At 49.4% G+C, this 23,838-nt stretch overlaps 1 protein-coding gene across 2 annotated transcripts; it reads right to left on the reverse strand.

Moving 5' to 3' along the window:
- Nucleotides 1-320: 320 nt before the first annotated feature.
- Nucleotides 321-21,606, reverse strand: LOC109755579 (NADP-dependent malic enzyme, chloroplastic). 2 transcript variants are annotated; one of them, XM_020314476.4, is made up of 11 exons: nucleotides 21,267-21,606; nucleotides 2,775-3,122; nucleotides 2,566-2,671; nucleotides 2,383-2,448; nucleotides 2,187-2,282; nucleotides 1,891-2,046; nucleotides 1,650-1,796; nucleotides 1,509-1,562; nucleotides 1,237-1,425; nucleotides 922-1,165; nucleotides 321-843 (listed from the first exon to the last, which is right to left on the reverse strand). In XM_020314476.4, the coding sequence occupies exons 1-11, from the start codon at nucleotides 21,389-21,391 to the stop codon at nucleotides 626-628; spliced, it is 1,749 nt and encodes a 582-aa protein (XP_020170065.1). In that variant the 5' UTR covers nucleotides 21,392-21,606; the 3' UTR covers nucleotides 321-625. The 2 variants fall into 2 exon arrangements, with proteins under 2 accessions (XP_020170065.1, XP_020170073.1); XM_020314484.4 differs by lacking the exon at nucleotides 21,267-21,606 and adding an exon at nucleotides 3,548-4,196.
- Nucleotides 21,607-23,838: the final 2,232 nt, after the last annotated feature.

The raw sequence follows: 23,838 nt of genomic DNA on the forward strand, positions 1-23,838 counted from the left end.
AAACTGATTTTTTTCTAATGAATTTTGACAATTGTTTTAAGTGCTTGAAATTTTTTATCATGAAATGACATTCGCGGAAGTCATGGTTGCCACCTCTTCCACGAATGTCATTCTTTCATGGAATTTTATGAGCACCGAAAACATTTATCAATTTTTGCTCTGGAATAATTTCAGAATCTTTTTAAATTTATTTTAATATTTTTGAATTTTACTGTTCACCCGAGCTAATTTGAGGTCGATCTTAGAAACTCCGCGTCCACAAACCCATCCCAATTCTTGAGCACATTTGTCGAGCGTGGGAAGTAAAAGAGCAACCCTGGTAACACAAATCATCAAACTATTCACTCGTTTAACTCAATCTGACAAAAGAATCGACGACGACGATGGCGCACCTCGACACAGATAGACAGGTGCGTGCCGTGCTCCCGTAAACAGTACATTACAGTACAGCAAAGCAAAGTAGAACAGCACAAGAGTACACATACGCATAGACGGACACAGAAGAAAACAAGCCTATGTTTTAGGTTGCGTCGCTGAAGCTTGAGCTGGTTGGCATGTGGGGGAAGGAGATTGACTTTATTGGTTGATGACTCCGTCCGTCCTCGCCGCAAAACTGCCGCCACGCTCACCTGTAGCTGCGGTAGAGCGGGGTGTACATGCAGCTCTCGGCGTACTTGACCAGGTCGTCCGGCCGCGGCAGCCGGCTGGCCAGACCCAGGTCGTAGGCCTTGGCGGCCACCTTGGCGGCGATGCTGGCCGAGATCTTGCGGATGTTGGTGAAGGGCGGGAAGATAAGCCCCTTGTCGAAGTTCTCCTGGGTCGCCTCCTCCGCCAGCGCCTCCGCTGCACCCATCAGATTCAGATTCAGATTCAGTCACCAGCCGCCGCAAACGCGCGAGAGGGGATGATGCAGATACTTACAGGCGGCGAGGAGCATGTCGTCGTGGACGCGGATGGCGCCGGAGATGACGACGCCGAGGCCGAAGCCGGGGAACACGTAGGCGTTGTTGGACTGCCCGGGCACGAACGTCTTCCCCTCGTACTCCACGGGGTCGAACGGGCTGCCGCTCGCGAACACCGCCGTGCCCTTGCTCCAGGTGTAGGCCTCCTCGGCCGTGCACTCCGAGTGCGACGTCGGGTTCGACAGCGAGAAGATGACGGGTTTCTGCATTTCTCACACGGCCTCTGTTTAGCGCCTCTGCAGCTCGAATCAAGAAATAAATGTGATAGGCTTACCTCGTTGAAGGAGGCCATGGCCTCGATCACTTCCTGGGTGAAGGTCTTCCCGACGCCGGAGGTTCCAATCAGCACGGTCGGCTTGATGGACTGGACGGCCTCCAGCAGGGTCTTCAGTTCTTCATGCTCATGAGCGAACGGCTTCTTGAAGTGCTGCAGAGACTCTTTCCTGGACTCGACAAGCAGACCCTGCACAATACCACGACACGTGTCAGAGACAAAACGTCGTGCTAAACCTTGCTGCAATTCCTGAGATGAGATGAGCGACCAACCTTGGAGTCCACCAGCCAGATCTTCTTGCGGCAGTCGTCCACCGGGAGTTCAGTCTGTACAAACAACTCAATATCAGCGATACGTAACACACCATGGACTGGCTGATCCGTAGACAATGCAGAGAGAGCTTGCTGTCTTACGTGTTTCGACATCTCAAGAGCAATGAGTTCTGCAATGCCAGTTCCAGCCTCTCCAGCACCAAGGAAGAGGTAAGTCTGATCCACAAGGCCTCCACCGATCATCCTCAGGGCCGCCAAGAGGCCTGCGAGGACCACTGATGCTGTGCCCTGCAACATCACCATTTCTGTTCAGTGTCTCTGGAGATAATAAAGACAGCCTTGTGATGACTTGGCACCAACAGTACGGGAATGAATGAAGCACCTGAATATCATCGTTGAAGACGAGATGGCTCTTGCTGTACTTTGCGAGCAAATCGAATGCATTGTGGTTGGCAAAGTCCTCAAACTGGACCAGGACTTTCTCGCCGTAGTTTTGCTTGACTGCATTCATGAACTCTTGAAGAAGCTCATGGTATTCCTGGCAGCCATTGAAACAAACACAAAGTTCAGCATCGACGACATGTCAAAAGAGTCTGCCCGGCTCACTGGCTGCAGAGGCGAGCTAATAATAACCACAGTATGCACTGGTAGACTGCTGCGTGCAGCCATCGGCATTACCTCGCCGGTAGCACGCCGTTGACGGAGCCCGATGTAGTACTCGTCGTTGAGCAATGTCTCGTTGTTGGTGCCAACATCGATCGTAATTGGCAGGCACTGCATCACGATCAATACATTGTTAATATAAATCAGTCAGCAGAACGATCCACTGGTTTTGATCCTTGCATGCTTTCAGAACATTCAGAACCACACTTACAGCTGATGGGCGAACTCCTCCGAGGGCGGTGTACAGAGACAGTTTGCCAACCGGAATACCCATACCCTGCACAAGATCATCATAACATGCATGAGCATTGACAATCAGGAAAAGGTTTTCTTTTTTTTTTTGAAAGGAGTCAGAAAAAGGTTGGTGGTGGATCATCATCGATCATATTGATACCTGGCAGCCCAGATCTCCGAGCCCCAAAATGCGCTCGCCGTCGGTGACGACAATGACCTGGATGCTCCTCTCAGGCCAGTTCTTGAGCACCTCGAGCACCTTGCCCCTGAAAAGTGCTTGACATGTCAGACATGCACGCCAGTCTTGAACAGTTTACTGTCAGAGAGAAACGCACAGCGCTAGAGAGAGAGAGAAAGAGAGCGACGCACTTGTCCTTGAGGCTGATGTAGAGCCCCTGCGGGCGGCGGTAGATGCTGCCGTACTTCTGGCAGGCCTCGCCGACGACGGGCGTGTAGACGACGGGGAGCAGCTCCTCGACGTTGTCGATGAGGAGCTTGTAGAAGAGCCTCTCGTTCCTCTCCTGGAGGTCCATCATGGCGATGTAGCGGTGCAGGGGCACGGTGTAACTGCGGAGGTTGTGCATGATCTTCTTCTCCTGGTGCTCCTGGGAGACGATGGCCGGCGGGAGCAGGCCCCGGAGGTAGTGCGCGTCGCGCTCCGCCTCGGAGAAGGCCAGCCCCTTGTTGTGCCGGGGGTCCCTCAGAAGCTGGTGCCCACTGTTGGTTGATTGCACGCAAGGGAAATGTCATCATGCATGTGTTAACGTCGAGAAACAGAGTAACGCGAACGAGAACTTTCAGCGCAGTCCGTGCTAACAAGGCAGAGCAGGATATCCCAGAACGAAGAAAATATTTTGGCAGGCGTGAGGAAGGAAGGAAGGAAAAGATGGGTTACAACCGAAATAGTAAGTTGCCGACTAAATCCTAAGTCACGCGAGACCGAAACCGAAATCGCATGATCTCGCCGTACCGGTGCGGATCACCGCAGGAGCACGCACCCACGCACGCCGCACCAACAAAATTTCACAAGATAGCGGAGGCCGATTTGCCATGGAGCTTCATTTCCCCGCCGGAGGGGGATCCGCCGTAAGATTGGCTTGGATCAGGAAGCAGAACATGTCGGTTTTGGTTAGCGGTGTTACCTTGCGACGGAGAATGACCATGGCGTTATGAGCTGCTCCTCGGTGGCCCTGTCCTCGCCGTAGACGTCCTCGACACCGCCGCCGGCCATCTCCTCAAACTCTCGGCCTCGGAACGAACGCACGGACGGAAGAAGCGCGATACGTAGCGCAGGATTGGATTTGAATCGAGCTCTTGTCCTTTTTTAATGTCCTGGGATGGGATGCGGTGGATGGTGTGGAGACGGGAGGGAGCAGCGCTGCCTATTTATAGGAGGCGACCCCGACGCCCGTGGCCGCCGGGGAGGGCCCGCCAGGCAGAGAGGAGGGGAGGGGAGCGGAGGGCGCGCCGTGGGAAAGGGAGGAATGGTCGGGGACGCGGATGGTGAGAGACAGAGAGAGAGAGACGAAGGTTCCTTCCCGGTTGGTTCGTTCGTTACCCATGACAAAGACAAGGGGAAACGAGGGGACTAAACAAACTCTTCTTTATTGTACGTACACAATACAAAATGGAAAGAAGAGGGAAACGAACATGGAGGGCAGCAGCCTCGCCTGGCTGCGGATTGAAGAAGGTGGTCGGCGCGGGGCACTTGGAATGGAATACTAGTATAGGCTCCTGCTCAATTGACAATTGTACACACACCCCTAGGCCCCACGGACATATGGCTGCCACCGGGCTAGTAGTAGGTGCGTCCCTCTCCCTCCGGTGGAGCCGCGAGAGAGGAGGGAGACACCAGGTCTGACTACTACTAGCTATGGTCGGGGCCAAGAGCACTCCATCAATGGTAGGGTGACTAGGGTTAACCATATGACTCAAGCCCTCGATGGTAAAGGTGGCGATGAGAGCCCCTTGTTCATATGGCTAGCAGAAGACGCGGTGGTGCCCTAGAATGCATGAGTAGTGATATCGTCGTGCTGTCGGCCATGGTTCAAGGGTGGTGTGACCGACCACCGTGATGGCAAGAGGTAAATGTCAAAACGCCGGTCGTCGTGGCTGACGACCACGGTTGGAGGCGTGACCACTGCGATGGGAAATGGGAAAAGGCAAAGACCATAGCATCGGCAATCATGCTCAACTAGATGTTTGGAGGTCTTTATCGGTTTGAAGGCCCCAAACCTGAAATTGGTTAGGTGAGCATGATGGCCACCCACAAGCAACCAAATTTTCTTCAAGGCCTAATTTTTTTTGAGGACTAGAGTAAACATGCTTACTCCAGTGGGGGGGTTACATTCGGAGAACATCAAGTTACGTAACCCAGTAGGGACATTAGCGATCAGAAAGAAATCCCCAGATCTTCTAGCTTCTGCTGCCAGCTCATGTGCAAGAGAGTTTCGCTGACGATCAACGTGAGCGATCTGCTTGCTCTCAAATCCTCCGAGCAGCGATCTGATATCCATAATCAGTCCATAACTTGCTGACCTGATTTGGCCGTCTCCTTGGAGATCATCCGCGAGAGACTTACAGTCAGTCTCTATCAGGATGTTCCCATTATAGCGAGGCGCCAAAGCTTGCAAGCCCATCAAGATCGCCTTCCCCTCCGCCTCCTGAGCGTCGTTAGCTTCGCCCAGCTCTCTTCCAACAGACAGGAAGACATATCCTTTGTGATCTCGAGCGACTGCGCCTCCCCAACACTGGCTAGTGTTTGGGAGAAAAGAGGCATCGGTGTTCAATTTTGCTATGCCCCTCGGTGGTGCAGTCCACTGATTTCTTTGAGTTGTATGAGTACTTGGGCATGAGTTTGTCTGAAGCCCACAGTCCTTCCCGGCAAGCACCTGTCCGGCTTCACCCACGTTCTTCCATTCCTCATGCATCTTCGACAGATAGGCGGCGGATACTAAAACCGGCTCCTTGCCATCCCCGTGTATGCAATTGTCACGCAGGTGCCAGCATCTCCATAGCAACAAGATTTTTGCGCGAACATCTTTCGGAACGGAGCTCAGTAGGATCTGTAGCCAATCTTCACCAGTATTCCGAAAATGCTTTTCCGATGGGATATCCCACTCCTCCCTCATTTTGTGCATGAGTGCTCTACTCTTGATGCATCCCACAACTGCGTGGTGTTCATCCTCATCCCCACAGCCGCATATATCACACGTCGCATCGAACGTGATCGTACGCCTGAACTTGTTTCGTTTCGTGGCCAAGGTGTTTGTTGCAACCCTCCAGCCGAAGACTCTCACCTTCGGAGGAACCTCAGCTTTCCAGATCAAATCCCATATGCTACGGTCCTCCGAGTTGTTTGTCGAGCTCGAGGGCTCCAAGGCCGCTTTATTCTTTGCTGACGCCGCCAGCTTATATGCGCTCCTCACTGTGAATATCCCATTCTTTTCAGGGTGCCAGGCAATGCAGTCACTCACATCCGATCTAGGGATTGGGATTCTACAAATATCATCAGCATCGAAAGGATGGAAAATTTGTTTGATAAGTGGAACATTCCATTCCTTCATATCTGGAAGCATGAGTTGGTTCACCCACCGGAGACGCGATCTTCTTATGAATGATGCTGTCATCAGACCCTCTTTCCTTGGTAACCACTGGTCCCGTTGAATCTGAATATCTCTTCCATTGCCCACTCTCCAGATGACGCCCTTTTTCAGCAGCTCCAGCCCTGCCTCAATACCTCTCCACACCGGCGAAGCATCAGAAGCAAAGACGGTGTTCAACAGGCTGCTGTTTGGGTAATATTTAGATTTGAGCACACGGGCACATAGGCTCTCCGGGTTCTGAATCAGCCTCCACCCCTGTTTGGCAAGAAGGGCTATATTGAACAGGTGCATGTCTCTAAATCCAATACCACCCGCCCTCTTTGGCCTCGTCATGCGCTCCCACGACATCCAGTGAACTTTGCGGCGGCCAGTTTCATCCCCCCCACCAGAAATCCCGAATCATCTTCTTGTACTTCTCACAGAAACCCATCGAGAGTAGAAACACTCCCATAGTGTAGCAAGGCAGCGCTTGTACAATTGACTTCACTTGGACATCTTTGGCCGCATATGACATGGTTTTCTCCGACCAATCGGTGCACCTCTTCTTGAGCCTGTCCATGATGGGCTGGAAGCACTCGTCTTTCATTCTACCCTCCGGTGTCGGTAGGCCTAGGTACTTCCCTTCAAAAGCCGTGGATACCACCCCCAGAATTGCTTTTATGTCCTCTCTTGTACTCAAAGGGCACACCTCGCTGAAAAGAATCGAACACTTACTCTCACTAAGCAGCTGTCCGGTGGCCCTCTGGAAGGAGGAGAGGATTCTTTACACGGTATGGGCTTGCTCTGGCGTCGCTTTGAAGAAGAGTAAGCTGTCATCCGCAAAGAGCAGGTTAGAGATACCGGGGCTGCTTCTTGCAATCTTTAGCGGCGACAGATTGCCTTGTGAGATTTCCAGATTTATGAGCTTAACCAAACCATCCGCAATAAACAGGAAGAGATAAGGGCTAAGTGGATCTCCTTGACGCAAACCTCGAGATGCGACGAAGGGTTCAAGCAACTCTCCATTGCATCGCACCGAGTATCTGATAACGCATTGCATTAGCCATCCTATCCACTTTTGACTGAAACCCGTTTTCAGTAGCATGCCTTCTAGGAACTCCCAATCCACCCTATCATAGGCCTTAGCTAGGTCGAGCTTGTACGCGCAATGTGTGTTCTGCGGATGCTTGCTGTGTTGAATCTTGTGGAAGCACTCAAAAGCAATGGCAGCATTGTCCGTGATCAATCTTCCCGGGACGAAAGCACTTTGTGTCTCAGATATGATTCCATCTAAGTGAGGCCGCAACCGATTAACCAGGCACTTGGAGATTACTTTGTAGAGGACGTTGCACGGGCTGATCGGGCGGTAGTCTTTGAGGGTCTGAGGGTCCTTGCTTTTCGGGATTAAAACTATTACCGTATCGTTCAGGCCATCTGGGAGAACTCCAGTGTCAAAAAAACCCAGTACCCCTTTCACAATGTCGTCCCTCAGTACCTCCCAATTCCTCTGGAAGAAATGAGCTGGGAATCCATCAGCACCCGGGGCTTTGAGCGGGCCAATTTGAAAAAAAAGCATCACTAACCTCCTTTGCAGAAAACGGTTTGGTAAGTTTCGTGTTAACATCATCCGTAACTTTCCTCTCAATATGGTCCAAGATTTCATGTGGGAAAACCTCATCTTCTTTTTCATACAACGCTCGAAAGAAACCTCTTGTCATCTCCTGAATCTCTTTCTCGCCTTCCTTCCACACACCGGAGTTGTCTTTCAGTTTGGTTATGTCGTTTTTCTTCTTCCTCCAGGTGGATTTTCTCTGGAACCACTTTGTATTCCGGTCTCCTTCCCTCAAGTATGTGGCTCTAGATCTCTGTCTCCACATGAGTTCTTCCCGAAGTAGTAACTCATCCAGCTCAGCCGACCATTTCTTGATGGAAATCTGCTGTTCTGCAGAGTACGGTGAATTCCAAAGCATGCTAAGCTTATTTCTTATATGTGTTGTCTGTTTTAGGACTGATCCAAAGTCCCTCTCAGCCCATCGCTTGAGCTCTTCCTGCATACTCGCTAGCTTCTCTGTGAAAATCTGAAGGTTCGCCGCAGGGCCTCCTCTCGTCCAGGTGCAATCAATCATGGACTGTAGCGAGCTAGCGCGCTCCCACATATGTTCATACATGAACACCTTCTGATTTCCTTCTCCCTTCGGTCTCCATTCTTTTCTTTTACCAAGCCGGATAAGAAGCGGCAAGTGGTCCGATCTAGAAGAGCATATATGCTCCACAGTGGCTTTTTTGAAGTTGTCCGACCACTCGGGACTAGCAACTCCTCTATCCAGTCTAACTCGCACATTCTTCGTTCCATCTTGCTTGTTGTTATAGGTCCAGCAAGGACCTTTGTAACCCAGATCAAACAGGTTACAATCTGACAGTACCTCGCGAAAGTTTTCCATTAGTTGTTCAGATCTCTTGGCAGCGGAGAAATGTTCAGATTGCCACATCGCCTCGTTAAAATCCCCCACCATCAGCCAAGGAGCATTTGAGATACCCTTTAATCTCCTTAGCAATTCCCACATGTGGTGCCTATCACTTGCTCTCAGTTCACCATAGACAAACGTACATCTCCATTGCATACTAGATGGATTTAAACGAACCAACATGTCAATATACCTCGGGCCAACGGCAAGCTTTATTACTTCAACACTCTCATCAAGGCCCAAATATGGCACTATTGCCCCCTTCTCGTGTTCCGACAGAAACCCTAAGGTGTTGGTCTGGAGTACTTTCCTCCCATGCATCGTAAGGCTCACTTTTCTTCAAGGTGTTGGTCTGGAGTACTTTCCTCCCATGCATTGTTGGTGGGCGGTCGGCAGCGGCGGCGATTGTGTGTTGCATTGGCGGGAACCGCCTTGAAAGGGATCCTCATTTTGGCTTCTAGCTTATCGTCGGTGCGTCTTCTTCTTAAGCTCGCCTCCAAGGAAAGCTCTTAACAGCAGACATCACTGGGAGATAGGGGTCCTATGGTCCTTGGCGACTGCATAAGCTATACAGTGTTACAACTCTCTATTGATGCATGGCTTCAGTCCTCCTTTTTTGCAACATCGCTTTGAACCGACAACCTTTTTGTTCATGGTAACTAGAGCAACGGCTAGCCGACAATACTTCCAACCGGACACCCTTGTAATTTTCCATCTTGCCCGCACCTGTGCCAATTCCAACTTCGCAATGCTCGGGCATCCCAATTAGCTTCAAGACAAGGCGTACGAGTCGTCGCAACTCCAACAGTCGGGGACAATGTTGGGAATCTCTCTAGTGCCGGACATGCCCACCAAGTGTACGACAATATGCCTCAATAAAATGACCGTGCTTTCTTTTTGCCCCATAGCATTTATCAAATCAATTTTAGGACGGTGGTTTCACTGTGATGCATCTTTAGGACTAATTTATGATGGATATGATAAATGACGGTCAAGATCCTCAAAATTATGAGATGTGTGATCAAAGTTCGTCTATGTTTGATGTTGGGAAATCATCGAGCACTCAAAAAAAGAAGGTGAAGGCAAGAGAAAATGCTTACTCAACCCATGAAAATGCCTTGTTCTGTAATGCTTAGCTGGGCACAAACATGGATCATATATGTGGAACCGAGTAAAAGGGCTCCTAGTATTGGTAAAACATCCACCCATGGTATGTTGAACACAAGCACTACGTGGAGCCGCATCCAATCCACCACTCGCAAGGAGTGTTGTCTCCAATGTAGATGGTCTGCAATCCAAGAGTTTGTGAACAAGGTTTGAAGTTTCTATGCACAAGTGGTGAATAGGCACCAAAGTGGTATTGGAGTCAATAGCCATGTAAGTTTTGTCGGCTTCACATTGGTCATCATCTTTCTTGCTTGCTTCATTTCTTGCATTATGTTTGTGTGATTTTTGCTTGCTAGATGGGGTTTGCAGCCACTTTGTACCATCAAGTTAAGAAAAAACCATTCATTATGTCCCACTGTTGGATGGAATTGAATGGAAAACCAAAGTGCTCCAACCTCTCTGGAGATCTTTAAAACCCTGTCAAGAAGAAGAACAACGATGGCACAAGCTCACCAATCTATCAAATTGGATGACAGTGATGAGTCAGGTGGAAGGGCGGGCAGACATGGGACTGAGCTAAAAAGGAATAGGCACTTGAGGGGGATGAAGTGGGAGAAGGATAGGGTTGTGCATGACGGTGCGACAAGCAAAATGTATGCCACATGGACAGACATATTTTGCAACAAGAGGGGGTCATTGAAGAAAATGGAGGAGAAAAGGGATCAAAAGGAGGAGGACAAGCTCTTTTTGGATGTACAAAGGAAGATGCTGGAGTTCAGTCCGGAGAGGTGCAGAAGAGGATGAACATTGAGAGGGAGAGGATAGATGTCACACCCTGATTTTCATGCCACAACACTTAAGATAATAAATCATGATAAATTGTGGTTTGACAAAAACTTTTGAGTGTTTTGGTCCTTGCCTTGATCTGGATTTTTGTGCTATTTTCAAAAGTGCTCTAAAAGTCATATAGTAGCTTCCATCCCTACACTTCTTATCCTTGATCCAAAACCTTGCCCAATGATCATGCCATGTGTGTAGGACATAAAAATAATTTCTTGCAAAAATATTTTGGCCAAAAAGTATTTTCTAAATTAGGTTTTCCATAAACCCCTGAATTGAGACTTGAATTACAAGTACTTAATTAAGGGTGTGAAAAATCTTTCAAAAATTATATTTGACTCCTATTAGATATAGGACACCCAGAAACCACAAAAATATTATTTTAAGAGTTGTTTTAATATTTTATTTAAAGGCTTTTTCCTAAGGCCAGAAATGGTCTTTAATAGGTTAAAATTATTTTAATATTCCAAAAATATTTGAGAAAATTTAAGGAAGCTCACTGGACATATATTGTCCATATATAAGAGTTTCAACACATGTTCATGTTCAAATTATTGGTCAAATACCTCAAAAACTATTTCTAGACATTTCAAGCTTTTGAAATGTTTACAAAGAAAGTATTATCCATTAAATACAGGGAAATTCTAGCATGTCAAAAATGACCTTCTTGAGGATCCTACAAAGTCTCATGTCATGGGGAACAACATAGCACCACCAAACCCTCTCAAAACCATTTCTGTCCTTTTCCAAGTTTGAACAACTTTGCACTGCCAAACATGTCCAAATGCTCTCAAACTTGGTGAACATGCTCAAATGGTGTAATAATGCATCTAGACCAAATGGCACAAGTTGGAGAGAAGGATATCTTGATCAAAGTACCTCAAAACCCTTTCTGTCCAGAACCAAATTTGAACAACTCTACATTGCCAAATGTGTCCTTTTGATCTGAATTTTTGTGTACATGTTCAAATCCTCAAATGATGACACTACACCAAGTGGTGCATCAAGGAGAATAGATTTGCATGACTAAATCTTGGAAAAGCCATTTCTGTTGATTTCTAGGGTTTACCAAAGTTACATTGGCCACTTTGCCCAAATGAGCTCAAACTTGGTGGAACACCCTACTTCTATGTGCCATTTCATCCTGTTTAGTTTCATATCAAGTGAAATTAAATTCCTTGCCCAAACTACCATCAAACACATTATGGCAGAATTTCAAAATGCAAGTTTCAACCTCTTCCACTAATCTCCAGGAGATGAAACTCTTCCCACAGCCTCACCTGGTCCTCCTCTACCTCCTGCATGCTTTGCTGCCCAAGGAGCAATGATTAAGGGGGGCAGAGACCCATTTGTCTCCCCTGGAAAGCAGTTTTCCCTCTCTCTCTCTCTCAACCCCACCGCTCCTCCAGTGGCTTCCCAGAGCATCCAATGCCACTTTCCCATTGTTTACTCTGCCCTACAACTGCCAGACACAAGTGGACGCGCTGGTGCGCGCGAAAAGCCGCGGACGCCGGCCAAAGACGCGCTCTGGAGCACGTCATCGCGCTCCCGACCGTTGACGCCGCGTCCCTCGACTAACTCGAGCCTCCCCCTCGCGCTAGTCGAGGTCCTCGACGTCCGCAACACGACAGCCGTGCAGGCCCCCTCCTCTTCCCCTCTCTCTCACCCCCTGCTGCCCGTGCCCAACGCCGCCCGGCTCAGCCAATGGGCGCGCGAGCTCGGGACCCTCCTGGAGCACGCCCCGCTCCCCCTTTCCTTCTCCCCCGACTTGGACCACGCCCACGAGCGCTGCAGACAGCCCCGAGCCTCCTCCCGTGGCCACCGCGACCATTTCCGTGGGTGCCCGTAGGCCGCGTCCACGGTGAGTCGTGGCCTCGCCATATAAGGCCGCCCCTGACCTCCCTTTGGAGCTCCTTTGCTCTCTCTCTCTCTCTCTCTCTCTCTCCCGTGCACCCCCTGGACCAACCTGCACCTCCTCTCGTGCCCTCCTGCTCCCTCCATGGCCGGAGTGCCGCCGTCGATCTCTGCCCAAATTCCCGCAAACCGAAGCCTCCCCTCCCCTCCTTTGGACACCAATGGAGCCAACGCACGCCGGCGAGGCTCCTCCGCCCTTTACCTCCTCCTCTAGCGCCCCGCAACCCCAGAACCCCTCTCGCCCGACGCCACCGTCCGCTGCGGGGGAAGCCCTGCTCCCCTCCGGCGACGCAGGCACCCGTGGTGGGGTCTCCCTGGTTCGTCTCTCTCCGCTGAGCACGCCGGTGGCCGGACCTCCAAAAACGGTGGCCGGTAGCACCGACGGCAGCCGTCGAGCGCTCGCTCTGTCTCCCGTCGCGCCCGCGCGGGAGGTAGCGGACGAACCTGCAGCTGGGCCCCGCCTGTCGGCCGGCCAGTGGGCAGGGGCCACTGACGGGTGGGCCACGCCTCGCCCGCTTAAGTGGAGGCGGCATAGGCCGCATAGCGTTTTCACCACAGGGAGGCGCACTCCAGTGAAGGCGCACTCCAGTGAAGGCGCCATCGACGTGGCCCCCAGCACGCGCGTGGCCGTGCAGCTGGGCCGGCCCAGTGCACTGCGGCGCTATGTTGCACCCAGTGCGCAGTATAGGTATAACCCCCCTTCCTTTGTCTTTTTCTTTTTCCAGAAACTTGTAAAACTTCATATTACCCCCAAATTTGATGATTCAAATTTCTAGTGACTCTATAAATCATGCTCTAGCTCATAGAGGAGCTTGCACATTTTTCCACAGAACTTTCCTTCACACTTATTTAGTAAATTCCAATTTTCTTAATTCTGTGACAAATTTAGAAAATCACAGAGGGCTCAAATTTAATCCAAATGCCATGATTCAAATTTCCAGATACATCTGAGTTCATAACTTAAGTTATGAACATTTTTATTAATACTTTCTGTGCCACAAAAAAATAATGAGCCATTTCTTCATGTTTGTCAACTTTGCAAATACCTAGGGAAATCATTTCAACTCCAAATCCAGTGAAACTAACTCCTAGATGCTTCAAAAATCATTCCTTGTTAGATGGGTGCCTTTTCTCATTTTTTAAATAATCCTTCTGTACACTTCTTGCAAATCCACTACTCTCTTGATTCCATCATATTGAAATGTTCAAAGGAACCCATTGATCCACTTCCAATGAAACCACTTTGGTCATTCCTCATATGACCAGAGGTATCCTAGAAAAGTCCAACTCCTATTTTTAGAGCACTTTTATTTTCAGCCTTGTTGTGTTGCTTATATGATTGCTTTCAACGATAGTTGACGAAGTAGACAAAATGCTCGGAGATGGACCAGAAGATTTGAAGACTTTGATGAACCGCAAGCAGCCCTTTGACCATGTTGAACCCTTTTATATCATGAGAGCATTTTCATTGTTTCATCGAGTGCATGATGTATCTTGAATGGCAACTTTGCTGGGCTTGCCTCCGTTGCATACCCGTTGGTACTTGCATTGTTCATGACTCTATCCTTGTTTAGAGTTGTGTTGATGGATTGGAGAAATATGCTGTAGTAGTTGGCTACGCAAAATGTGTCAGGGTTATGCATGAAAAGAAACAAGTGTGGTTTGACATACTTGCAAACAGCCCCAGTGGGTGCCACTGATGCCCCTGGGAGATGATGATGAACTAGGTCACTACTTGGTGGAGAAGTAGTGTACCGAGGCTTGATAAAAGTGTTGTTTATAGAGACGGATTAGATTTAAGATTTGTCGACCGTCCCAACCAAACATGCGCAACCACTCTACCCTTATATGGGAAAGGGCATTATTGATTACCTAGGCCGATACTAGCTTGGAGCCCGCATTACTAGTGACGGGAGAGTCGTTGTTGCGCTCTCTCGGGACGGGGTCGTGCCAGGTAGGGCGGCCATGACTGTTTTCACAGGGCACCGGACACACCGTTGGTACCCCGTGCTTGTGGTATGTGATGAATATGGGAACGAGGCTCCGCAATTTTAAGATGTGGAATGTTGGGCCCGGGGGTTACTACCAATCGAGTGGACTCTATGTTAGTGTCGTCTAGGGAAAGATAGTGATCGGGTGCTTACCCCGGGTACTTGAGGTACCGCGGGTCGTGGATGACATGGAAGTTCCCCGGATCTTGTGGGTAAGGTGTGCAACCTCTGCAGAGTGTAAAACTATTCGAATAGCCATGTCCACGGTCAAGGACAGTTGGGTGGTGCTGCTTAGACTATGTCCATATGTTTCTGGAAAACAACACGGTTTGGTAATCATGTTGACGTGAATCGTGAGGAAGTCACGATGAGCTTGAGCATGAGTTGTTCATAACTCCTTCTCGATGTTGATGTCTGTAACCTCCTAATACTTGTTCCAGACGCATTCATATCCTTGATAAAATGTTGATCATACTTGCATGAGAAAAACTAGCTTTCTGAAAAAATGCCAATTTAGCAGTAGAGCCTTGCATAATTATTCGGTTATCACTCTTGAGTTGCTTGCGAGTACATTCAAAGTACTCTTGGGTCGTGGCGCACAAATGTAGAGTGAGCATCATGCAACCTCCGTATCCTTTCATTTATGTTTTTTTGTTGCATCAACTAAAAATTTCACAAACTCAATCTCAGGGATTATAACACTAATCAGAGATAACATTGCATTACAAAGTGGTTACATAGGGGTAGAAAAGTCAATTAGCAACATTTTTACTAAGCTAATGAGATTTTACGTCTGGGGAGGAGCACTAGTTGCTCCTTGGCACGACGAGAGTGAATGCAGTGCAAGGGCACATGCCTATGTGATGACTCGACACGTCCTCTACAAGCGACGGCATGAAGGTCCGGCGACCTCGTCTCCGTGTCGTTCCTGCCAATCGTCGTCGAGGCCATGGAGGACCTTTTTCCAAGAGAGGCAAGGCCCAATGGGGCGTGGTTTGTCTCGGTGAATGTCACCATGTTCATGTTGATTTTGTCTCATCTGATGCGCTCCCTCTCCATCGCCAAGTCCGCATGATTCTCCTCGTAATGGTGCTAGATGGCGCGATGCTCTCTACCCGCAACGCCTACCTAGCGTCGGTATGCTTAAAGATGTTGCCGGGATAGACACATGAGGCATGGGCGACATAGCGCTCATCCATGCCTCCTTAACAAAGAGGCACTTGGGAGCATGTGGTGCCCGATATGAGTTGCGTGGGGCGAGACCTCCCCTGCTAATACGGGATTTCATGTACCTGTGGCTGTGTTGGATATCCCAAATAGTGGAGGAGGTCCCGGATTCCAATCCCAACACTCATCGAGGGCGGGATCCTGCCGTGCGGCCTCCAGCGCGTAACGGCGATCCTCCTCCTCCTTAGTGATGAGGGTGACCTCCTCCTCCGCCAGCTCATCGTCCATCATCCGCTTCTCCTTCGAGAGCGACACCCAGTCCGGCCGCAGGGGAAGCGGCATGATGATTGAGGGGGAGAAACTAGTTACGGGCATCCGTGTTGGAAGTGGAGGTTGTGAGCTATTCGACCATGGTGACGACATTATTATAGCAGCAGGCGAAGGGTGACGGAAAAGCATGGTGGGAGAGACCTCGAGGCAGTTGGCACGTGACGGCAATCACTGATTGTCATGCTTTCTGATGGCATGCTCGCCTACGCCACGCGAGAGGCTGAGGAGGACGGTGAAATTCATAGTGTTTGGTGGATGGAGCGCACTCTAAACCAACGCTCCAAACTCCAAATATCAAGGCTCACTGCTCAATATGAAATGCCCTCCTAACGACTCTGATAGAGTGTTTTTCTTATTGTTGACAAAACTATCTTATTGATGATTGATGGTTATTCTGTTGATGGAGCTAATACGACAACTCTGCTCCACGTTTTAGCTCCCCGGTGGTCCTTTGAACATGATTGCCTAGTGTGTGTGTGTGCCTCATATGAGTTATCCAGTAGGGGCTGATCACTGTGTTTCTGCCCTCTTTCTTTATGGTTAACAAGTTTTTAGTCGGATCGTGGCCTCATGTGGTAAGCAGCGGTGCTAACATGTGGTGGTCAGCACAGTCACGAGACAGCGAGCAGCCAACGAACGGAAAGCAGTCGCACGAACGATTTACAATTGAGCATCGCACTCCCACCGAGCCACTGGAGTTAGTGGAGTATATAGGGGTACAAGGAGATGAACTTGCGCGCGTTCGTTCTCAGGCCCCGTCGCTTTCCACCCGGTTTCGACGGAGCCCGATAAAGAAAGAAAACTAAAAATGAGAAGAGGAAAAAACGGACCGGTGATCCCTTCCCTGGTGTGTGCCCCAGCCCCAAGCTGAAGCTGTAGTAGCACACGCGTAGCCGACGCCAAAAGATCAAGCTCGACAGTTTATACTGACCGGGCTGGCCTTGATTACTCTGACCCGTCATCATTTTTCTTCCCGTTGCCAAAGAAAAGCACATGCTCGCTCGGGAATTCAGCGCACGAATCTTTCAACGGCCCGGAGTCAACACCCGGCGGAACGTTGAACCATGAGCGCGGATTCTCTCTAGTTCCACCAAACCAAACCCTTCTACACGTTTTACTACTCCCGTGCTGGAATGTAGGCTGTAAATTTTGAGAAAATGCTTGCAGCCTTCTCTCTCTCTCTCTCTCTCTCTCTCTCTCTCTCTCTCTCTCTGCGGTGGTAGGTTTGTGCAGCGCAGGTGCGATCTAGGCGTGCATGTTCAGTCCAGGGGCAGGTGGTCTCTGGAAAGTGAGAAAAGCAAAGTTCGTTACGAGAAAAAATACGAACATGGGAAGAGAAAAGTAGGCGTGAACAAAGGTGGTGTGGCTTGGTCTGGTCTCGCTCGCACGCGCCGCCGCGTCGATCGGGTCGCGGGTCGCCACCCGACCCTGACCGGACCCACTGCCGCGCCAGGGCGCCACCATACGACCACACGGGAAGGACCGTGTGCCGCTCGGGATTCGGCCGCTACCGCCTACCGACCCCACGGTATGATCTTTCCGCTCGTACACACTGACACGGTTGGCCGCCGTTGACCAGTTCGTGACCATCCTGCAGTGGTTGCATTGCATCGTGTGATGGTGCCGTTTGTACTGTACGTTATAGGTATTGTTTATCAAGAACCTTTTTCGTAGCTTATGTGTTGTCAAGGATCGAGGACTGATGGCTAGGTCGCTGTGGCGCACCTTGCAGACTGGAGGGCAAATTTTTACGATTTTATCCGGGTGAGCTTCTTCTATAAAAATACGTCCTGAATGTTAGTGCCTATGTATCTTATTTTTGTGTCATCAAAGATGATGGATGATGTTTGATGAATAAATCGGAATGGACGATGTTGTTGCTGGTCTGTTGCACGTCATTTGGTTGTGTCAACTTTCTTTATTTTTTAATCTTTTTTCTTATTTGTGCATCCTTGATGTCTGGCTAGGTCTCTATATTGTGTTCTTGCAAATGTCAGATGTGATTGGTGTTATCTTCATATTAATATATTACCCGTTATTGCATAATGTTTGTGAGCATACGCATTGGCGCTTGAGGCCTGTTTGATTCGTAGAATTTTTGAGAAATAGAAAAAAATACAATTTTTAAACATGATAATTATGAAAAATTCCTAAGGAACCAAATCCTTTAAGAATCCTATGACATTCTTTTGAATCAAGGGAGCCCTTGATCTTCGCACAACTAAGCACCTACTTGATTAAAAAATGTATTTTTTGTAGAGAATTCTATATTAAGAAGTTTTTCCGGAATTTTTGGTGGGGGGCATCGGAAGGCAAGCGGAAAACACATTGGATAGCATGGCCAAGGATACAAGCTCAGAAAAGCAAGGGTGGTTTGGGATTCAGAGATTTCCGCCTCTTCAACCAGGCGCTCCTAGCGAGACAGGCTTGGCGTTTGCTAACTAATCCCACCAGCTTGTGTGCGCAGGTTCTCAAGGCAAGGTACTATCACGACGGGCGCCTCGAAGATACAGTATTCTCGGGGAATGCATCTCCGACTTGGCAGGCGATTCAGCACGGCCTTGAGCTCTTGAAAAAGGGCATCATATGGCGCGTCGGGGGCGGGCAGGACATCCGCATTTGGCGAGACCGGTGGTTGCCTAGGGAGCCATCACGCCAACCCATATCCCTGCAGGGTACGTGCCGCCTAAGGAGGGTGGCGGAGCTCCTGGATGGCGAGGGGTCCTGGCGCATGGACCTGCTCCGTCGCTACTTCCTCCCTGCGGATGTCGACGTCATCACCAGTATCCGTACGTCGACCCGCGTCACCGAGGATATTATTGCATGGGCACCGGAGAGGAACGGTATCTTCACCGTTCGGTCCGCCTACCGCCTGGCCATGGACGAGCGCGAGCGTCCTTCGGCTTCCGCCACGAGCAGGGCACCGGATGGTCGTCGCGCCATCTGGAAGATCATATGGGGGTGCCCTGCTCCCCCTAAGGTACGCGTGTTCGCTTGGAGAGTCGTCACCAACTCACTTGCTACTTGGGCCAATAAAGCCTCGCGACACCTCGAGCTTACTGACTTTTGCCCCTTGTGTGGTGTTGAACGCGAGGATGGATTCCATGCGCTTTGCAGGTGTCCCCTGGCAAGAGAGCTCTGGCGAGTTATGGCCTTGGACTGGAACATCCCCAAGGTGGAGGCCATCGTCAACACTGGCCCAGAGTGGATCTTTTCACTGCTGGACCCCTTGGATGAGACGGCGAGACTGGTGGTGCTCATGACCATGTGGAGAGTATGGCATGTCCGGAATGAGATCACACACGACAAGGCGCCGCCCACTGCCGAAGCCTCTCGACGCTTTTTGCACGGATACATCAACTCACTCATGTGCATAAAGCAACATCCTGATGGTAACCTAGAGAAAGGGAAGATGGTGGTCCTGCCTTCACCACCACGCGCTCCAGAAAGTACGGCGCCCAAGGTGCGCGCACACTGGGTACCGCCCCAGCCGGGCTGGGTTAAGTTGAACACGGATGGGAGCTACATAGCGGCCACAGGTGCGGCGGGAGGAGGTATGATCCTGCGTGATGACAGAGGCGAGATCATCTACAGCGCATGTAGGGAGCTACGTACATGTGACAACGCTTTAGAGGCGGAGTTAGAAGCGTGCAGAGAAGGCTTGGAGCTGGCCTTGCACCGATCTAACCTACCTATTCTGGTTGAGTTGGATAGCGCGGAGGCGGTGTCGATGATTACAGCACGCGAGATGGATAGATCGTCACATCGTGCACTTATAAAGGAGATTCGTAGGTTGGCTGAAAGCGATGCTAGGGAGATCTCTTTTACTCTTTGTAGCCGTCTGCAGAACATGATTAGTCATGAGCTGGCCGCCTATGGCCGTAGCACTCCGCGCACAGCAGTCTGGCTTACTGCCGGGATGGACTTTGTTATAAACCTGGCTCTCGCTGAGAAGCCTCCTTGAGTAATGAGAATTCTTTTTTTCCGCAAAAAAAAAAAAAAAAGTTGTTTGATTTAATTACAGATCACATTAGATTTATTGTAAATTTCTATCCACTTAACCTCTTGGAAGTTTTCTCTAATATTGAATACTCTATTTCCACATCCTTCTATTCCTTATTTTGCATCTTACTATGATACAAAGGGTCCATTTTAGAAACTAGGCCCACGTCATAGCAAGCCCAACAACACCAAAAAGTGCATTTTTGTGTTGGCCTCTAGATAGCCCTTTACCTCTTTTTTCTCAAAAACCCTTATTTCCACATCTAGAAAAACCCCCAAAACTATGCATGTACACATACATGTATAGCAGGTGCATACAAAATTTCATAAAATTATATATCCATACGTGATATACCCAAAAAAGACAAATACATTAATCAAACATGTTTTTTGGCAAGAAAATTGTTTGTTTGTGTATGTTACAAATTTTCATATTGTTTAATGAAAATTTACAGATACATAACTAGCATGTATAGGTTTTTACATAAAAACAAATTGAGTTTTTGAAACTTTGAAATTTCATTATTATTATTATTATTATTATTATTATTATTATTATTATTATTATTTTCAAATACCAGGTTCCAAGGAACCAGGATCTTGAAACTTCAAGCTCTAACAACACACATTTGTTAGCAAGGTTTGATGTCTTCCCTCTCTTTTTTCACCACCCTCACAATGGCCCAGCCATGCCAAGGCTAGACACCAAGGCTAGAGAGCGATAGCATGCTGGTGCCGGAGTGCAAGAAATACGAAACAAATTTGAATTTCAAATGTCATTTTGAGCTTTCCTTGGAAATCACTAATTTTTTACGCGAAACATAAAGTTGAGTTCCAAATGAAAAGATTGCCATAACTGCAAAACACATTTTTCAAATGAACAATTGGACAAATGCATGCAGGTTGAAGCGAAAGGATCAACTTATCCGACAATCAATCAAGACACACACACATGCAACGTGCGAACAAACTATGCACCGGAAGCCAATGTTTTGAATTGCGGGCTCTGCCATTTAGCGGTGGCTCGGACAAAAGCTATAGCAAAGCTAAGACCCATTTAGCGTTTTCCTTAAATCATGAAAAATTGGAAAAAAAAATAAGTACATAATCTGGCATCATATATGATATATCACATATACTTGACATATACACATGTTCAAACATCAAAACCAAAGCACTAATTAGTCGTCCTAATTCAGTAACCAAGCTTTCCATCAATGCATCATATATATCAGAAATAAGGAAGAAAAAGGCGCAAGGATGGTATTGTATAGCGGTATAGTTGGCTAAATGACTCGAAATTGAACGCTATAGCGGGAAATAGAATCATTTTCAATTTATCGTTAGTGGGAGAGCTCTCCAAAGGTTATTTGCAGAAAACCGTCTAGACGCAGCAGAAAGCAGGTACACACATGCACATACTACATACGTATATTTCTGTTTCCATTCCACATCACTAACCTCTGAGCGTTAACATCCGAACCACCATTGGCGGGGCATGGGCTTGCAGCTTCCGTCCCGGGATCTTGATCCAGCGTGGCTGCGCGGCCAGGGCCCGTCGCCGAATTAAGTTCGCATTCTGCCATTGGGGCCTGCGGACGGAAGGAGGAGCGTGCCTGGCCTGGCCTGGGTGTGGAGCTCCTAGAGCAGCATGAGAACTCAAACGAGAGAGGAGAAAGACAAGTGGTTCAGAAAGGGAGCACGCTCCACACCCACTAAATAATCCGGTGCCCGTTCCTTTCGATCGCCTTGGCATTGTTGCTTGGCATGGCAGGTAAGGTACTACATGGTTCTCAGTGCTGCTGGGATTAATTGGCGGATGCAGAGATCAATGAAGAGTCAAGCAGGGACCAAGATGGTTACACCGCAACTGATTTGATTGCGCGCTCAACATGAGCCATACGTACGAAGATTTTTCTCTACCGGGGGAGCTCGCGGGCTGAGGTGGAGGGTCGCGGTGAGAACCGCGGGGAGCGGTCAGTGACGATCAGGAAGAATTAATTATTTTTTTTGAAAAGGGGAGATTCCGATGCATCAAATAAGTTCAACACAGGTCTTGAAGTCTCAAACAACGAACCAAACAATGCTCACAAAGAGCAGAAGAGTAAAAGTAAAGCCACAACCGGCTGGCAAAAGAAAGATGGGAAAACTAATTGCCTATCCTATTACATAACCGCCATCCAAACCGGTTAAAAATAGCCTGAGCTACCATCTCCCATCGGATAGATCCAGTAACCAAACGCTCCCTGGCCTCCGTCGGAGTGAGTAGCGACCACATACGGATCAACGCAGTGACTCGAAAGATAACCTGCAAAAAATGAGTATTTGTTGTTCTGTTAAAAACCAAATTATTTCTGCAGTTCCAGACTGCCCATAAGGAAGAATTAGTGAGGAAGATGACACATTAAACCGTAAGAGCAACTCCAATGGGCCGACTCAAACGGACGGCGCATTTGTCCGTTTGGGTCGGCCGCCCGCCCGGCGTCCGCTCAGTTTTGCATTTGGGTCGACGCGCCGACCCATTTCATGTCCGCGCTCAATTTTAAAAAAAGGCCCGCGGCCACAGATCATGACAGCGGCCATAGATCATGCCGGCACCATGACAGCGCCGGCATACATTGCCGGCTTAAAAAAATATCACCGCGGTTTATGCTGGCGCACTTGCCAGCGGCCGACACACATGCCAGCACACAAAAAGGAGTGGGACTTGAGTTCGACCACGCCATCGCGGCCTCGTGGTCATGCCAGCACATAAGCGGGCATACAAAAAAGGAAGGCGCTCGCGGCCACGAGATCACTCGTCGGTGAACTTGAGCATGTCGGCCTGCATCTTCTCGAATCACGGCCTCTTCCTTGGCGACACGGTGTTGAGATCCAGCTTCATGATCTCCACCCCGGTCATCATGCTCGCGAGAGTCACTTCTTTCGCCTTGGTCTTGGCGTTGGCGGCCTCGATCTCTAACATCTTGGCTTGCTTCTCCGCCTCGGGCTCTTCCTCTTGGCCGACTCCCTTGCCCGCTGTTTGGGCGTCAGCGCCTTCTTTGGCTTGAGCGCGGCGGCGGTCTTGCGCGGGGCACGAGGCTTGCCTTTGCCGGAGGGGGCGGTCCTCTTGCCGGACGAGGCGAGGGAGGCGAGGCCGGCGACGGCGTCGAGGTCGTCGTCCATGGCGAGTGTGGGGCCGGAGCGCGCGCGGGCGAGAGCGTTTTTAGGAGAATTGGTGGTGGCTGCCACCGACTGACGGACCCGGGGAGAGGAGTAGGTGCGCGCCGACGCAAATCCGACTCAAAATTAGGCCGGGAATGGGTCATCATACGAATGTCAAGCGGACGCGCGTTTGTTTAGATCGGCGCGTTGGGCCACCTTTTGTATCCACGCTGATCCAAATGAAATGGGTCGCCCCTTGAAATTGCTCTAGCCTCGTGCGCAAGTTCAGCGTTTCCGTCTCGCCTTTGGTCGATTCGGCACCCGCGGGTTCCGTCAGCTGGACGCCCAGCCGTTAACGTTCGCTTTAATTTGGGCGATGGATGTGCCATCATCCGTGAAGCCGTGAAGGTGAGTGCAGGTTCAAAGAAAATAATGCGTGATGATGAGTGCAGTACTACTACCAGTCAGTAGAGCCCTAGCCAGTACTCACACGGTACAGACAGCCAGCACAGCACGCGAGACCTGCTGGGAAAAGCTGTGTGTTGCTTTCGGAGTTTGGTTTTGGTTTTGTGCGGACGACCACCTTCGTGCTGGGAAGTGCCACTCCCAAAGGTACAAAGGTGAAACTCGTTTATTTTCATAACAACTCGCTCTAAGAATATCTCCAACAGGCGTCTAAAAAGAGCTCCGCGTACTAAAAGTTTGTTTTTTTGGCGCCGGACAGCTCCGGCAAAAGCTGTAGCGCTAAAAGTTTTTTGGCGCGCGCTGAAAAACGCTATCGCGCGCAGCATATTTGGGGCGCCTGTGACACCCAAATTTTTTTTTGGCCTTTTCAAAATTTTTATTTAACTTGAGGGAGGTGTTTTAAATTTTTCTTCAAAGGAACCCT

Source organism: Aegilops tauschii, chromosome 1 (assembly GCF_002575655.3).
Source record: "Aegilops tauschii subsp. strangulata cultivar AL8/78 chromosome 1, Aet v6.0, whole genome shotgun sequence".
NCBI lineage: Eukaryota > Viridiplantae > Streptophyta > Magnoliopsida > Poales > Poaceae > Aegilops > Aegilops tauschii.